Below are 17,870 nucleotides of genomic sequence, written 5' to 3'. Positions count from 1 at the left end.
GGAGATGTCGTGTTGCTGAGGGAGAAAGACGCACCCCGCAACTCGTGGCCCATAGGACTTGTAGATCGGGCCTTGCCTGGCAAAGATGGACTGGTCCGCAAGATTGACGTCAGAGTCGTCGCAAGGGATGGCCCACAGGACTGCCCCTGGCCAACCAAGACTTTCACCAGGCCAATCACAGAGGTGGTCCTGCTCTGCACCAAAGAAGAACTCGAAGATTAAAGACTCAAGTTTGCATGTCTTATTTCTGTACAGAACTTAGCAGTGTAGCATGCCAATTATGCATAGTTATAGTTATAAGGCTTGTTAGCAATGCATGTGGGTAGTGGAACCCGTAGGATTCCAGGCGGGGAGTGTGCTGCCCCCAGCCAGCGTTTAACTGTAGTTAAGTAGAACTGCCACATATCTTTAAGAGCAGTCGCCCCTGGGAATTGAAGTCTTTAGTTAGACATCCCAAAGCACCCCTCTGACTGGCTGTTTAACAGTCATTCCCTGCACCCAGAGGCGCGGGATTTGAGTTTACAGCTCTCTTCCGTTCCTTTGTCCACTCTTTAAACGGCAAAGGGGTCGGAGCACGCAATCTTTTTCACCATGAGCCAGTGAACGGAATTAGATTACAAAGATGTGAATTTCACCAGTTATTCAGCTTGATTGTGAGTACAGAAATCTTCTAAATGCATGTGGAGCTTAATAAAAAATGATTTAATTCTACTTAACTTTGGCCGTGCGTTGAATCACGTCCAGAAGGCGCTGTTGTTGACTTAGCGCCAGATGGAACAGGCACCCAATGAGCTTTAGAACAGAACAAGAAGGAAGCAGCCGCAGGTGAGCCTTCTCCCCTGCCCCCCCATCCCAGGCACTCATGGCCAGGCCCGCGCCCCTCCAAGCACCGGCGGAGAGGCCTGAACTCGGCCTGCCAAGCTTTCTACCTCCCCCCTCCCCTAGCGGTGGTGGCAGCGGCAAGGCCTGGCTGGCCTGCCAAACTTTCTCCCTCCCCCCCTTCCTCCCAGCAGCGGTGATGAGGGCTGAGCGGCTTACAGCCGCTGGCTGGCCAAGCCTTCTCCCACCCCCTCCCTGGCGGCAGCGGCGGCAAAGCCGTTCTCAGAGCGTACTTTTGGGGGGGTTTAAATATCCCCCGCATATTTTCCCCAAGTTTTCAGATTTTTCTTCACATCTGGGTATTGCCCCAAATGTGCAGGAAAATCTCCCCGCCCCCCAAGTGCCCCCGATGTGCGGATTTAGATAGCTGCATGGAGGGGGCATGTTGGGAATTAGATATATAGATGGGGATTTGAACCCACAGTCTCCCCCATCCAAGTCCAGTACTCCGGTCACAGTAGCTTGCTGGGTGACTTTGGCTCTCTCAGGCTAGACTACCTCACAGGGTTGCTGTGGGGAGTTAAAATGAAGGAGGAAAGAAAGATACTTTAAGCCACTTTAAGTCCCGAATGGGCAGAAAAGTGGGAAATAAGAAATTACTGAGATAACGTACGTCAAGAGGTTTGACCCCCTACTGTACAAATACTAACGGTTAAGATGGCAAGACTCACCATTTTATTTTCAATCCTAATTTTTTGCCTCTGCTGTCTTCCAGGAAGAAGATGAAAGCCTCACGGTGCCTAACGGTAGCCACGGCTTTGCTGACGCTGGTGGCCCTCAAGGCCTATATCGAGTGGTCTGCTGAACAAGACGGGCGATTCCCGACCCCTCGCGAGGCCGACTGGCCAACCAGTGCCTTCACACCTGCCCAGACCACAGCTGAAGATGCCATGGCGACAGCCCCGCTCCGTTTCAATGCATCCCTGCAGCAGCTGCGCCAGAGTATCCCAAAATCCAAGGCCTACTGGAACGGGAAGCAGCACCAGATCTTCCAAGCACTGGACGCTGGGTGGAGTAATGCCTCCGTGCACGCATGTGATGCATCCAGAGACGCAGAAAGAGTGAGCAGGATCAAAGACTTCGGCACCTACTCGGAGCTTTACAGGAATTTTATCCTGTACGACGAATGCCGGAACTTCCCGCTCTTGATCAACCAGCCAGGCAAGTGCGCCCACAGCAAGAACCGCACGTTTCTGCTTCTGGCCATCAAATCTCTGCCGGGGAATTTCGCTGCCCGCCAGGCTGTACGAGACACCTGGGGACGTGAGGGTGAGCATGGTGGGCTGCCTGTGCGCACCGTCTTCTTGCTGGGAAGAGCCGGGGGCCGATACGAGCCCAACCTGCAACGCATGGTGGAGTACGAGAGCCAGACATTTGGAGACATCTTGACGTGGGACTTTGAAGACACCTTCTTCAACCTCACACTGAAGGACTTCCTCTTCCTCAACTGGACGCTGGAGCACTGCCAGGACACCCGCTTTATTCTCAAGGGAGACGATGACGTTTTCATCAACACACCCAAGGTCGTGGACTACCTGAGCTCCTTAGATGACCGCAAGCCGATCTACATGGGCCAAGTGATGGCCAACGCCTCGCCATTCCGGGTCCGCAAGAGCAAGTACTATGTGCCCGAGTCGTATTACATAGGGCCATACCCATCTTACGCGGGTGGTGGGGGCTATGTCTTCTCGGGTGTGCTGATCCAGTGGCTCTACGTCATCTCTCAATACATACCCTTCTATCCGATAGATGACGTTTACACAGGGCTGTGCTTCCAAGCTTTGGGCATCCATCCTGAAGCACACCCTGGCTTCCAGACATTTGACATCGCGGAGAAGGATCGTGATAATCCTTGTGTACACAGAGAATTACTCTTGGTCCACCAGCGTAGCCCACACCAGACTCTCCAGCTCTGGAAACAAATCAGGGACCCCAATCTCACGTGTTGAGACGCCCGGAAACAATCCAGCCTCTCTTCACTTAGGGGCCAGGTCCTTAATGGGAGTAAAACGGAGAAAGCCTGTGGATGCAGAAGTGGAATATCTATTGTGGTTGGACACAGATGCCTCCTTCAAGGGGGTGCAGTGCTTCCTTTCCAATTCCAGGTTTAGGGGCAGGGTCTTTCAGAATCCCCTAGGGAAAGGCAAGGCAAGGCAAGGGCCATCAACTCTCTTGCTCCCAAGTGCATCTGCCAGCAGTTGTTGGAAACAGATCCTTGGAGCAGATGAACCAGGGTCTGGCCCTTTTATGTTCAGAGCATCACCAACCTGTCGAGCAGTAGAGGGGGGGCAGCAAGGTGGAAAGTTAGTAGCCCGTGATTCAGTTCTGTATAGCGGGCAAGCGATGGGTGACCCTCCAGAATGCCAGGTACAGAGGAAAGGATACTTTGTTCATTGGGGGGGTGATGAAAAGGGGCCCATTTCTCAGCAACAGAACCCACTGTAAAGACCTCGGTCCGGTCTCTGACAACTGCAGTTAAAGCGGGTCTTGGGCTGCAAGACCGGGAAAGATGCCCTCCCTAAGACCAGAAAGGGATGCTGGCAGCGAGAGTCGATGGGGAACATTTTGCCTTAGTCCAAGACAGTTCCTTCTCTGTCTTTCACCTGTGTAGCTTACATTTTTTGTGAGGGGATAAAACAAATTGGCCGTGCTTTTGAAAAAAGAAAAACTTTAGACGCACAGACAGCTAGGTTAGGGTTAGTCAGGAATACGGTGATTCCACCTGTCACCTCAATATAAAAGGATGGTTCTTTTCCAGATCTTGGTACTTGCTCGGATCACCCAGGCTAGAAAGAAGGGTCAGCTGCATTGACTTGTAAACAAACTCGAACTTGATGCCTGCTTTCGGTCACGTCAGATACATCTCCGGTGCCTTGAATGTGTTTTCCGTGAAAATCATGGCTTCAGAAGGAAGATACTCCAGAGCCGGTCTGGTCAGTTAGGGATGTCTTTAAAAATCTAGAACACTGGAATGTGTGGAACTCCGTCCCTCCCTTACAAGGATAGGGTCATACCCTCTGACCATCACCCCAGGTGCTGGGATAACCACCGTAATTCCTCGTCTATATTAAGAATCAACAGAGATATACAATAGGTGATAGGATCCACCCAGGCTAGAGAGAGGGGTCAGCTGCATTGACTCGTAAACAGACTCCAACTCGACGCTCGCTTTCGGTCACGTCAGATACATTTCCGGTGCCTTGAATGTGTTTTCCGTGAAAATCATGGCTTCAGAAGGAAGATACTCCAGAGCCGGTCTGGTCAGTTAGGGATGTCTTTAAAAATCTAGAACAATGGAATGTGTGGAACTCTGTCCCTCCCTTACAAGGATAGGGTCATACCCTCTGACCATCACCCCAGGTGCTGGGATAACCACCGTAATTCCTCGTCTATATTAAGAATCAACAGAGATGTACAATGGGTGATAGGATCATCCAGGCTACAGAGAAGGGTCAGCTGCGTTGACTCGTAAACAGACTCCAACTCCAACTTGACGCTTGATACTGCCTTTTCCCTAAATAAAAGATAAACTGGAGGTGTGTGTGTGTAGGAGCATCCCCTATTTAATTTGTGCAGCTTGCTGTCTTGAGAAGCACAGACACAGGGCAGGGAAAAAATATCAGATCCGCCCCCTCTTTCTTCACCTAGTTAATAGCTTTCTTCCTGATGAAGAGATCTGTGTCACTTGAAACAGTCTCCCTTTGTCTGTGGCTTTCCGCTGTTATGGGCTGACACGCCCACCACCGGGCAAACAAAAGGTTGTCGAATCAATTTAACAACCTTGCTGTTGCTTCCTCTGTAAATGTCCTGGGGTTTAGATAAGCCTTAAGGAAAGGTCGTAAAAATGAAATAAATTCTGCCATTTCCATTGCTGTCAACTCCCTTCCCAGTACTAAAACTTGAAGAAGGTTCCACTGTTTTCATGTGACCTATTTAAAGGGCAGGCGGAAACTGTTTCCTGCCGCGCTCATGAAGTAATGTACATAGTAAAACACGCCTTACATGCTGTACCGATTGGTTTGTGATTGTACTTATTTACCGTTATCTCGGGGTGGTCTTTGAAACAGCTCAAAGCTGCTATATTGGGTGACAGGCTACCGGTATCGAGCCCTGTTTTGCATTAATTAATTAATTTATTAATATTAAATTTATACCCCGCCCTTCCCCGTGGGCAGCTGGTGGTTTTGAACACTGATCCTGGCATGCCCAATGCACTTTCAAGCAAACCCCAGGTTGAAGAATTGAGGAAAATGCTGACGTGCCACAGATCGCGGCAGTGTTTCTGGTGCATGCAGAAGAGCCGGTTTTCAGTGTCAGGTTCAAACACGAAAGCAGCGTGCCTCAGTGGCGGGGCAGGCCGCTGGGGCGAAAACTTTAAAAGGAAACGGAAGGAAGGGAGATGAACAAGATCGAGGGCACAGACTTGGGTTGCAAGACAGGAGACAAAAAGGGTGCAAAGGGGTCTCTCAGGTGCTGGAAGGTAAGATGCCGCTACCGTTTGCAAGGCACAGGGAAAGCAAAGTAGCAGCCCTCGTTATAAAAACCACGTTGAGTATCACTCACCATTTCAACCCAGCCTCTGTAGCCTGAAGGACTACAGAAATGCTTAAAACAAAACCAGACTGAGACCCTGCACCAGGATAGTGGTTTCTACCCCAAATAGTGCCGTGTTTGCGCAGGGTGACTGTAGGATAAGCATCGCCCTATCCATCCCAGGGTCGCAAGATGAAATAGCCAACTTGACCCCACATCAGATGTTTTAACCAAAAGTTGGCAGGGCTCCATTCCTAAGCCAGGGCTCAGACCCCAAATCATGTGCAGCGACCAGAGTTTCCGAGTTGCTTTTCCTTTACAACCTCGGCCCTTTCTGGGAACAGACCTTCCTTTTGCTTTAGAAATCAACCAGTGACCTTGAGAGCCAGTTTGGTATAGTGGTTAAGTGTGCGGACTCTCATCTGGGAGAACCGGGTTTGATTCCCCACTCCTCCACTTGCACCTGGCTGGATGACCTTGGGCAAGCCGTAGTTCTGGCACAGCTGTTCTCGAAAAAGGGACGTTTCTGTCAGAGCTCTCTCAGGCCTACCTGCCTCACAGGGTGTCTGTTGTGGGGAGGGGAAGGAAAAGGAGTAAGCTGCTCTGAGACTCCTCTGGGTAGTGAAGGGCGGGGTATAAATCCAATCTCTTCTCTTCTTCTTTTACCTCACAGGGTGTCTGTTGTGGGGAGGGGGAAGGGGAAAGGAGTTTGTAAGCCGCTCTGAGACTCCTTTTGGGCAGTGAAGGACGGGGTATAAATCCAATCTCTTTTCTTCTTCTTTTACCTTACAGGGTGCTTGTTGTGGAGAGGGGAAGGGAAAGGAGTTTGTAAGCCGCTCTGAGACTCCTTTGGGTAGTGAAGGGCAGGGTATAAATCCAATCTCTTCTCTTCTTCTTCTTTTACCTCACAGGGTGTCTGTTGTGGGGTGGGGAAGGAGTTTGTCAGCCGCTCTGAGGATCCCTTGGGTAGTGAAGGACGGGGTATAAATCCAATCTCATATCTTCTTCTTCTGAGAGGCGGACGACATGAAGAAAGGACGGAGGCAATCTGCCCATAAACATTTTATTCATTGCTGAGACACCCACGTTTGCCCTAGACTACCTGTGTTCACCCATGTCTCCCCGCACCCCCGAATGTATAACTACCACATTCAGCAGTAACACCCCCAATTTAGCTGTAACAGACCGACAGAACTCTGCCACAAACACCTCCCCCCCCAAATCGCTCAGAAAGAGATGCTGAAAATGTACACTGTTGGGGTTTCCAACAAAAGCCCCCTTCTCCATTTGCTCTGGGCTCCGCTAAAGCCAGCCCAACTTCTAAAAGCTCCCCAATCCTACGGAAAATACTTTGAAAAGACCTGCCCTCTTACAGAGTGTGGACCAACAGGCCAGGTTAAAATTACAGGGTGATATCCGCTTTGCCCAATGAGATCATAGTCTCTGGAGGACACTGTCAAGGGAGGCGTCTGGGGTTCTTCTCCTGGGGAAGGCACAGGCTGCGGTTTGCCCCTTAATTACTGGCATTATCTTTGCAGCGTTTGTCAGGCGGGAAGTCTCATGAACACGCAAGGCCACCCCAAGGTGGTACTTGGATCCGGAGGCACCGAAGATGACGTCGGAGATCTTTCTAGCAGAAGTGGTTCCTTTTCAGACACAAGCTCGCCCACTTAGTGCCTTTCAGAACGACAGCCTCCAGGAAGGCAGCCGGGTTGTGCGAGGCGGCAAGGGGGAACCCCGTTAAGAAAACCAGCCGAGATAAGGCACCGCGGTTCTACAGAGAGCTGGGACCTTTGTGCTTTATGTAAATTGCATGCAACCGCAGTCATCTTGATGACGAGGTGAGGCCAAGGTGCGGAAGGGTGGATTTTGGGGGGGAGGGGATAGAAGCCTCTGCTCTCAAAGCCATCCTGACCTACCCCCAAGGGTTGCGCACGCCCAACAGGACTTCTCGGGTTCTCACAAAGACTCGAGTTCGGGAATTCCCATTGGGCACAGGTGGCTCGCCGCGCTATATTTAACCACCACCAAGAAAACGAGTAGAGCATTGGATGGTCCAGATCGGGAGGTGGAGTGTATGCCACCGTGGGCTGGGTGGTGACAGTGGCTTTGTGGCACCCCTTAGTGAGCTATCACTGTTAGCAGCTTCCATTGTAAGATAAGATAGCCATTAGGGGTCGCTAGCAGAGGGTGGTTTGGAGTCCCCGAGAGTTGCCCCCAAACCTGGGTCTGTTACCCCCCACCCCCGAGATCCCAGGCACCAGTGTTCCAAGCAGCCTTTTCCCCCACACAGGACCAAGAAAAAGGTTGCCTAGGTGTAATGGGGGCACAGTTTTTGACCTAGACTCCTCTTCCGGTTGCTGGTGAGGGCAAGTCAGGGGGGGGGGTGAGGATGAAGGGGGGGGTTTCACTTCTCAAACTGTCCCAAAGGGTAGTGTTCGCCGTATTGCTTTCGCTCCAGGGATTCCTGCTTCTTCTGGATGTGCCAGTTCATCTCGTGGTAAACGTCGGAGAAGAGAAGCTGAGGCCTGGGCTTCAGCTTGCGCTCGGCCTCCTCGAAGGCCTCCATGACCTGGAGGAAAAGGGGGGCAGAACGTCAAGGGAAGCCAGAGATGGAATCCCCGCTCACCAGAAGGAAGGCTCCCGTCTGGCGAGTCTGCAATTTACTTTTAAAAAAGAGGATTGTCAACATGCGTAAAGGACGACAGAGTATGAACCCATTCTGGCCTTATGACCCTTCTGTCCCCCACCCCATAGAACAGAGGTGGACAAATTGTGACAAATGTGTCCTGTCTGGTCTGCGGGCGCTTTTCATCTGACCCTAAAGCTGCTTCATCATTTGGCTGGAGCACCAACGTGTCAGACTGTAATGGGCAGACACTTGCGAGAAACTGTTAAAATGGTTTCAAGGGCAGACGAAGGTTCAAACGTTGCCCTCAGGCTGAAAAATTCGCCCTTCTCTGGCACAGGGTGTTACTTTGGCATCTAAAAAGAAAGTGGACGGGTAACAATTGAGTATCCCCCCCAGGGAAACCGCAACGCACAATCCTCCGGGTGAGGACGGGGGTAGGAGGGATGAACTGCTGTCTGTAAAACATGTGCAGACAGAACAGGTGCCCCTTCCTGACCAACGCCACGAGAATACAGATCTTTCTCCCCTGCCGTGTCCGCGTGAGACAAGCAGACTTGGAGGGAGGGAGGCAGGGAGGGCCGGGCACCCCTCCAAGCCACTCACCCTCTTGCGGGACTTCTTGCGCCAGCTTTTCTCCTGCTCCTCGTCCCACCAGCCTTGGTTCACCATGTAGTGACGGAGCCGAGAAATGGGGTGGTCCTGCTTGTCCCAATAGTTGACCTCGTCCACCGAACGGTAGGCGGAGCTGTCGTCGCTCGTGCTGTGGTGCCCAATCCTGAGAGGAAAAGGAGCGGCCAATCCCGCCAGGCAAACCCCTTAGCCCCGCCCCCTCTACCCTAGGCCATCACCTAAATGCCTTAGCTCCGCCCTCTCCACTCTGGATCACCATCTAGATTCCTACTCTAGACGGTCACCTAAACTCCCTACCCCCACCTTTCCAATTTAGGCCGTCATTTAAATTCCTACTCTAGGCCATCTCCTAAACTCCTTACCCCTGCCCATCGACTTTAGGCCGTCAGCTAAACTCCTTAGCCCCACCCTTCCAACCTAGTCCATTACCAAAACTCTTTCATCCCACCCCTTCCACTCTAGAACGTTGCCTACACACCTTAGCCCCGCCCTCTCCAGGTGCCCGATCCTGAGAGAAAAAGGAGCGGCCAATTCGGTCAGGCAAACTCTTTATCCCCGCCCCCTCCACCCTAGGCCATTACCTACGTGCCTTAGCTCCGCCCTCTCCACTCTAGGCCATCATCTAAATTCCTACTTTAGGCCGTCACCTAAACTCCTTAGCCCCGCCCTCTCCACTCTAGGCCATCACCTAAACTCTTCAGCCCCACCCTCTCCACTCTAGGCCGCTGCCTACCGGAACTCGCTGCCTTTAGGCATCTGCCTCTAAACCCACCTGTAGGTCATGGCCTCAATGAGGAACGGCTGGTTCTCAGCAACGGCACGACGCCGGGCCTCCTTGGTGGCATTGTACACCGCGAAGACGTCGTTGCCGTCCACCCGGATCGAGTGGATGCCGTAACCTGGACCCCGAGCAGCTGGGGAGGGAGAGTTGGGGAAACTTGCCATCTGTGTGCCGCAGTCCCTGCCCCGCCTGAAATCCCCGGCGCCCTCCCGCCTCCCGTTGCTTTCCTAACTGCTTGAAACCAGTGAGCTGCTAGCAGGGGGGGTAAAGGTAAAGATTTCCCTTGCTAGGGAGCTAGTCAGATCCTACTCTAGGGGGGCGGTGCTCATCTCCACTTCCAAGTCGAAGAGCCGGGGCTGTCCGGCTCTAGGGGGGCGGTGCTCATCTCCGTTTCCAAGCCGAAGAGCCGGCGCTGTCCGAAGACTTCTCCATGGTCATGTGGCTGGCATGACTAAACACCAAGGCGCACTGTTACCTTCCCACCAAAGCAGTACCTATTTATTTACTGGGAACCGGGATCCTCAGGTTCTGTCCCCCCTCTCCATGCTGGGCAATTAACATCGGGCCAAGCTGGATCAGGCCAAACGTCTGTTTAGATCAGGGTCGTCTCGAAAGCGGCCTGCCGGAATGTTATAAGCAGTGCGGGGAAACGGCAGCCCCGGGAACTGATATTCCGAGATAGACTGCCTCCAGATGTGGAAGCTCCACGTAGCCATGACGGACCCAGAGAAAGACCTGGCCTCCGGTCATAGAACATCTTTTAAAAACCATCTCAGACAACAGGTGAAGGGTCACCTGGCCAAGGGAGTTTTGTCTCTCTCGAAAGCTGATACCCCCCTCCCCCAAATCTCTCAGGGTCTACTGGACTCTGATCGAGCTCTCCCCGGGTTGAGGGATGCATCCCGTTCTCTTGGTCAAAGGCTGAGAAATACCTCCAGGTCAGTAATGCTGAATGAAGATGGATGGGATATAAGGACTAGATGCTCACAGTTTAGGGTAGGGAGGGCGGGATATAAATCTAATTAATTAAATAAATAAATAGGGTGCATCAATCTCCAGTTCTGACATATTTATTACCTATGCCCCCCCCAATTGAACCCAAACAGTTGATAACCAGAAAATAAGCTTGTCATTCTTTTTATCTGTTTAAAAACATCTTCACTATTTCGCACGCTAATTTAACAAGCCACACTTTATTTTTATACACACACACACACACACACACACACACACATATAGTACAGGGCTCTTTTTGTAGCAGGTACTCATTTGCATATTAGGCCACACCCCCTAATGTAGCCAATCCTCCAAGAGCTTACAGAGCTCTTCTTACAAGGAGCTACTGTATACACACACACACACACACACACACACACCCTGTTTCCCCGAAAATAAGACCTACCCCAAAAATAAGCCCTAGCAGGTTTTCTCTGCATTTGTGGTATAAGCCCTAGTGTGTCTTCTTGAGAAAAAATAAATATAAGACAGTGTCTTATTTTCGGGAAAACACGGTATATATATATATGTGTGTGTGTGTGTATATGTGTGTGTGTGTATATGTGTGTGTGTGTATATGTGTGTGTATATGTGTATACATATATATATAAAGGTAAAGGTAAAGGTTCCCCTTGCTCGAAAGCCAGTCGAGTCCGACTCTAGGGTTGCGGTGCTCATCTCTGTTTCAGAGCCGAAGAGCCAGCGCTGTCCGAAGACGTTTCCGTGGTCATGTGGCCGGCATGACTAAACACCAAGGCGCACGGAACGCTGTTCCCTGCCCACCGAAGTGGTCCCTATTTATCTACTTGCAATTTCTTGCTTTCGAACTGCTAGGTTGGCAGGAGCTGGAACTAGAGACGGGAGCTCACCCCGTCATGCAGCACCCGGGTCTCGAACTGCTGAACGACCGACCTTCCACAGCCTGCAGTTCAGCGTCTTAACCACTTGAGCCACCGTCTTAACCACTTGACCATAGAAATCCTGCTAGAGCTTATTTTTTGGGTAGGTCTTATTTTCGGGGAAATAGGGTATATATATATACACATACATACATAAATACACACACACACACACACATATATATATATATACACACACACATACATATACACAACTATGATCTGTAATTCCACTTTACTGTCTGACAAAGTGTGTGTGCACACGAAAGCTCACACCTTCAATAAAACTTCGTTGGTCTTAAAGGTGCCGCTGGACTCTTAACTTTGTTCTATTGCTTCTGACCAGCACGGCTGCCCACCCTGAACAATGCTTGCAATCTTCGCACGGTCCTAACCAATGCTCCCTCTAAGCTGTGGAGTCTTGTGAGCAAAAATTCTGGTTTCTGAGCCACTGGCGTTAAAGTTGTGAGCGAGCGATTGGGCTGCGGCATAAATTAAATCTGCTCTGGAGCCATCCTTCCCGAGCGAAGACAGAAATGTGTGAGCTGGAGGCTAAAAAACTGTGAGCTAGCTCGCACTCACTCAGCTTAGAGGGAACACTGGTCCGAATGTTTCCCCGCCTCTTGCCCAACGAGTGAAGCGACTGAGAGTTCAAGCGGGCGCTCCTGTCACTTAAAAGCTGCCCGCCCCCCAGTCGAGTCGGAGCACCGAGCGCCTTCGAATCTTGCACCCCTTTGCTCATTCGACCCATAACTCAGCCCTCCATTCCCGGGACTCCCCCCCTCTTACCGATCCCGTCGCCCCGGTACTGCTCAGACGTCGGGGTGGAGATGGCGTAGCCGTTGTTGCGGCAGAAGAAGATGATGGGGCACTCGAGGGTGGCGGCGAAGTTGAAGCCGGCGTGGGCGTCGCCCTCGCTGGCCGCGCCTTCCCCGAAGTAGCAGATCACGATCCGGTTGCTGTTCTCCCTCTTGACGGCGTAGGCGGAACCGACGGCTACCGAGGCGGGTGGGGAGGGAAGGCAAGAGGGAATGAAAGCAGGAGGGGGGCGGGAAGGGGGCGGAGGCAGCTGGGCTACAAATCCCCGGGGGCCACGTCCACACCAACGGCTGTGCCGTTTTAGCAGATCGTTTATTGGTAAAAGGGCCGGTCGAGGAGGACCGGCAGGTCAGATCTGTTGAGTCCGGAGTCCAAATCCTCCCCTCTGGGTATCAGTGGCAGAAGCCGATGAAGATGGTCTGTGGCTGTTCTGCAGCTCTGCCAACCCGTGGCTCTGTGCTAAAATGCTGCCCCTTTAAATTCTGATCCTTTCCTTGAGGGGCTTCATCCCGTAGTCCTGCTGGTCTGCAGCAAAACAGCTGGATTCCAGTCCAACAAGGGTTTTTTTGGGTATGAACTTCCAAGAGTCAAAGCTCCCTTCGTCAGGTTGTTGTTGTTGTTATTTATTTATTTAATTTATACCCCGCCCTACCCCACAAATAGAAGCGAGAAGAGATTGGATTTATACCCCGCCCTTCACTTGGGGTCTCAGAGCGGCGTACAATCTCCTTTCCCTTCCCCTCCCCACAACAGACGCCCTGTGAGGCCGGAGGGGCTGAGAGAGCTCTGAGAGAACCGCTCTTGAGAGAACAGCTCCGAGAGAACTGTGGCTTGCCCAAGGTCACCCAGCAGCTACACGTGGGGGAGTGGGGAATCAGACCCGGCTCTTCCAGATTAGAATCCGCGCTCCTAACCACTACACCGAACTGGCGTAGGAACGGAGATCTTCCCCTTCTGACTGGGATAGAAGGACTTGGCGATCTCCGTGCTGATGAACGGAGCTTTGACTCTTGAAAGCCCATACACCGAAACTTCGTCACACCGAGGAAGCTTTGACTCTCGAAAGTTTATATCCCGAAACTTCGTCAGATGAAGGAAACCTTGACTCTTGAATGTTTATATCCTGAAAGTCTTGCTTGTCTCTAAACTACTGGACTCAAATCTAACTGTTCCTTGAGGGGGTGGGGCTCTGGCAGCCATCTTGGGGACAGCAGCGTTCGGTTTGGCCCCAGACAAGTTGTGACATCAGTCTCTACCTGTTATTGAGGGGTGGTCCTGAATGGGCAATGTAGAACTCCTGCCCCTCTTCCTCAAGGCCTGCCCCCTCGCTTGGTGTCTCTGATGCCCAGCGCACCCCTTGAGAGCCAGTTTGGTGTAGAGGTTAAGTGTGCGGACTCTAATCTGGGAGAACCGGGTTTGAGTCCCCACTCCTCCACTTGCACCTGCTGGTGTGACCTTGGGTCAGTCACAAGCTCTGGCACAGCTGTCCTTGGAAAAGAGCAGTTTGTGTCAGAGCTCTCTCAGCCCCACCCACCTCACAGGGTGTCTGTTGTGGGGAGGGGAAGGGAAAAGGAGTTTGTAAGAAGCTCTGAGACTCCAAGTGAAGGGCGGGGTATAAATCCAATCTCTTCTTCTTCTTCTTCTTCTTGAACGGAACAAATGTTTGGAGGAGGAGTCGGTTTTTATACCCCGCTTTTCTCTACCTGAAGGAGTCTCAAAGCCATTACAATTGCTTTCCCTTCCTCTCCCCACAGCAGACACCCTGTAAGGTAGGTGGGGCTGAGAGTTCTGAGAGAACCGTGACTGATCCAAGGTCACCCATCTGGCTTCATGTGGAGGGGTGGGGAATCAAACCTGGTTCCCCAGATTAGAGTCTGCCACTCTTCACTACTACAACACACTGGTCTGGGGCCTAGTTTCATGATTTCATTGCGTGTGGCCTTCTTCTGAGAAACGTAGCCTCGCGTATGGGCGGGTGACCTAGAAGGTACAACTGCCCGAGTAATCCCACCACCACCTGGGCTATTTGCCATTGTTTTGTGTGAATGTGCCTCAGGAGAGGGTGGGATCGGAAGCAAAGCCCTCCCTAGGAGCCTGAGTCAGAGAGGAGACGGGGTGCTCTTCTACACAGCTTGTACAGGAGAGACGCGGGTGACTAGATTTGGGACTGCGGAGAGAGGTGGTTGGGGCTGTCCTTGGAATAAGGAGACTAATAGGTGAGGGAACAATGTGGGGGGGGGGATAAATGGTTTTGGGCTGAGACCAAGGGCTTACCGAAAAATCGCATTTCAATCTGCGGGCAGACAACTTCGCTTGAGATCTACGCCAAGTGACGTCACCCCGTCCTCCTCAACATCAGAAATATCACAGTTTTGTTCTGCTGATTTTTTTTTAACGAGACACAGATAATCTCTAGAACAATCTTGCCGCAAAAACAAAAGAGGGGTCTGGTGCCACCTTAAGCGTGAACCAATGCATTTGTTAGTCTTTAAGGCCTCACGGGACGCTGCTTTTGTTTCGTTTTACTGCACGAGAGTAAATCGGCTTCCCCACTTAGAATGTCACTACAAACCTCCATAAAGTTATCATTTGAGATCTGGAAAAGATAACTGTCCATTCACGACTACTACGTCCCCCCGCCTTTCTGAGCCTGCAGGGACCTCCGGAATTCTGACACAACCGCAAAATGGCTGCCCCAAAAGGCGAAGCCGGCTACAAAATGGCCGTCACAAGAGAGCAAAATAATGTAGAACTCTGATTGTAACTCTTCAGCGTTCCAGGCATAAACTCTGTTTAACAGGAGGCCTTTAAAATTTGGACCGCCAATCACAGAACGCTTCATCAGCTCTTCATTTCTGGCTGGGAAGCATCCCGCACCAGGCAAAAGGCTACAGAAGAAGAAGAGATTGGATTTATACCCCGCCCTTCACTACTCAAAGGAGTCTCAGAGTGGCTTACAATCTCCTTTCCCTTCCCCTCCCCACAGCAGATACCCTGGGAGGTAGGTGGGGCTGAGAGAGCTCTGAGAGAACTGCTCTTTCAAGAACAGCTCTGAGAGAACTTGTGACTGACCCAAGGTCACGCCAGCAGCTGCATGTGGAGGAGTGAGGAATCAAACCCAGTTCGAATCTCTGCTCTGTCATGGAAGCTTGCTGGGTGACCTTGGGCTAGTCACATATTCTCAGCCAGACCTACCTCACAGGGTTGTTGTGAGGGAAAAATAGAGGAGAGGAGAATGATGTAAGCCAGTTTGGGTTAGAACAAGAAGTAGTGGAGGAAGAGGAGGAGGAGATTGGATTTATACCCCGCCTTTCACTACCCCAAAGGAGTCTCAGAGCGGCTTACAATCTCCTTTCCCTTCCCCCCCCCACAGCAGACACCCTGTGAAGTACGTGGGGCTGAGAGAGCTCTTTCGAGGACTGCCCTTGAGAGAATAGCTCTGAGAGAGCTTGTGACTGACCCAAGGTCACGCCAGCAGCTGCATGTGGAGGAGGAGTGGGGAATCAAACCCGGTTCTCCCAGATTAGAGTCCGTGCTCCTAACCACTACACCAAACTGATTTAACGTACTTTGTATTTCCTACAGGACCCTATGCAGCCACTCAGGTGTGAGCAGGTAGGGCTGTTTTGGTAAAACGGGAAAAGTGGTCTGTTTGTGGCTTCCAAGGCTAAGATCATGCCATGAAAGACGTGCATGACCAGCCGGGCAACTAAAAACGCTTAAGGGCTAGTAACGTTTTGTGGACCGACTCTCATCTCCAGCCACCTCTTCACTGAAGGAGAGCGATGAGGCTTTGATAAGCACGGAACGGCTCCCACGCCTACGGGAAGGCAGATCTGCGGCCGATCTCTCTGCCCCGAAAGCCAAGCGGGCTCTGCGCCTCCCTGTCCTCAAACGGTACCTGATGTGCAAGACGGTGTCGACTCCCTCCCTCCCCGGATGGAACCGTTTGATCTCACCTTGTGGGATCTGCGTGGCCAGCGGGGACGAGATCGTGACAAAGTGCAGGTCTTTGCAGCCGTAATGCACCGGCATCTGACGGCCCTTCCCGGGGTCGCTGGCGTTCCCGTAGCACTGCGCCATGAACAGGTCCAGGGGGTAACCCCGGTGCATCAGGACGCCTGGAGAGGAGGGAAAGGAGACGCAGGATTCGCAAGGAGACGGGCATTTCACGCGGAGAATGTTCTCAAGTTCAGGAATAATTAGCAATCAATACAAACAAGAGACCGTTTCCATTCTTTTATCTGCTGCAAAATCAGCCACTGCCCTTTGTTGGAAAACTTCTGCCCCTGATGTATCACTTTGGCATAAAAAAACCCCAACAACAACTCTGGGAATATTATATTTTGGCAGAAGCATCTGACAAACTGGATATCAGCTACGTCCAGGGGTCATTTCGTAGAAAAAGAGCTAGGGGAACTCATTAGCATAACTCATTAGCATATACCACACCCCCTGACATCAGGGGCCCGGCGGTGGACCTGCAAGGCCAGCGGGAGTGTGAGGAAGCCCCGCCAAGGCCCTCCCTGGCCCCAGGCAGGCAGGGGTGGGGAGAGGCGGGGAGGAAGCAACTTACCCTCCCTCTTCTCCTGCCTCCTCCTGGCTGAATGAGGGCTGGAAGCGGGGCGGCCGGAAGCAGGGGGCGGGGCTTCGTCATGTGCCCCGCCCCCCCGTACCTCACCCGGGTGAACTGTGTTCCCCCGCGTTCCCCCCCGAAATGGCCTCTGGCTACGTCACACTAATTTTGTTACTAGTTTGGTTTCCTATTTTAGAATACTGGACTCAACAAGAAGAGATGCCAAATGAAATTAAAGCTCTTCGGATATGGTGAAATGATTGGTTGCGAATGTCCATGGTTCCATCTTTATTACATCTGGTTTGATATACTTTAATATCTGCTAGAGAGAGTAACCAAAAAAATTGTTACAGTGATTAAGCTATAATTTATGTTCTTTTTTCCTTTTGTTGTTGCAAATTCAATTAAAAAATGTTCTTTTTCAAAAAAAGTTCAGGAATAAGGTTATTTCCAAAAGTCGTTCTGGTGTAGACCAGCCAGGGATAAGACAGGCAAGCCAATTTTAGGGGCTCCAAGAACCCCCAAAATTACAAAATAACCAAGTATTACAAAATTACAAACTACCCCAGCAAGAGCATTGGCTGGGGTTGTTCTCCTTAAATACCCTAGAACAGTGGTGGCGAACCTATGGCACGTGTGCCAGAGGTGGCACTCAGAGGCCTCTCAGTGGGCACGCGTGGCATTGCCCCAGCCAGGCCCAGACCATCATTAAAGTGTCGAATTCTCTGACAAATAATTTTAAGTCAATGAAAGCATTTGGGATTACTTTCCTTACTTTGTTTGGATCATCTTAAGTTAATGTATGAGTTATTTTTTCTAAACCAAAATCTCAGTATTCAGGTTAAATGGCCATGTTGGCACTTTGCGATAAATAAGTGGGTTTTGGGTAGGGCTGCCAAAAACCCCGGGGGGCGGATTTCCCCCCGCTTTGGAGGCCCGATTTCCGCCGCCACGGAATCGGGCCCCGGGGGAAACCCCACCCGGCGTGCACGTCAGCCGGATGTGACGTGATGACGCCGGGCACGCTGGGGGCGTGGCCACAGCCATTTGAGGGGAAAACATAGTTTTCCCCTCAAATGGCTGTGGCCCTGCCCCCAGCGTGCCCGGCATCATCACGTCACATCC

The 17,870-nt window shown here is 51.6% G+C and overlaps 2 protein-coding genes across 2 annotated transcripts in view; one reads left to right on the top strand and one right to left on the bottom strand.

Annotated features, from left to right (window-relative positions):
- The window catches only part of B3GNT8 (UDP-GlcNAc:betaGal beta-1,3-N-acetylglucosaminyltransferase 8), a 9,994-nt gene extending 5,108 nt beyond the window's left edge, over positions 1–4,886 (top strand). Inside the window, exon 2 of the mRNA XM_015421703.1 lies at positions 1,595–4,886. Coding sequence (XP_015277189.1) covers positions 1,595–2,828 — 1,234 coding nt within the window. The 3' untranslated portion in view covers positions 2,829–4,886. The remainder of the gene's footprint in view (positions 1–1,594) is intronic.
- Positions 4,887–6,467: 1,581 nt separating this feature from the next.
- The window catches only part of BCKDHA (branched chain keto acid dehydrogenase E1, alpha polypeptide), a 15,175-nt gene continuing 3,772 nt past the window's right edge, over positions 6,468–17,870 (bottom strand). Inside the window, exons 5-9 of the mRNA XM_015421702.1 lie at positions 16,129–16,290; positions 12,140–12,346; positions 9,447–9,588; positions 8,648–8,819; positions 6,468–7,984 (exon numbers count right to left, since the gene is read on the bottom strand). Of these exons, the coding sequence (XP_015277188.1) occupies positions 7,820–7,984; positions 8,648–8,819; positions 9,447–9,588; positions 12,140–12,346; positions 16,129–16,290 (848 nt within the window). The 3' untranslated portion in view covers positions 6,468–7,819. The remainder of the gene's footprint in view (positions 7,985–8,647; positions 8,820–9,446; positions 9,589–12,139; positions 12,347–16,128; positions 16,291–17,870) is intronic.

Source organism: Gekko japonicus, unplaced genomic scaffold (assembly GCF_001447785.1).
Source record: "Gekko japonicus isolate JY-2015 unplaced genomic scaffold, Gekko_japonicus_V1.1 scaffold2945, whole genome shotgun sequence".
In the NCBI taxonomy this organism is placed as follows: Eukaryota; Metazoa; Chordata; class Lepidosauria; order Squamata; family Gekkonidae; genus Gekko; species Gekko japonicus.
Note: the sequence above shows the minus strand (reverse complement) of the source record. Positions and strands in the feature narration are given on the sequence as shown.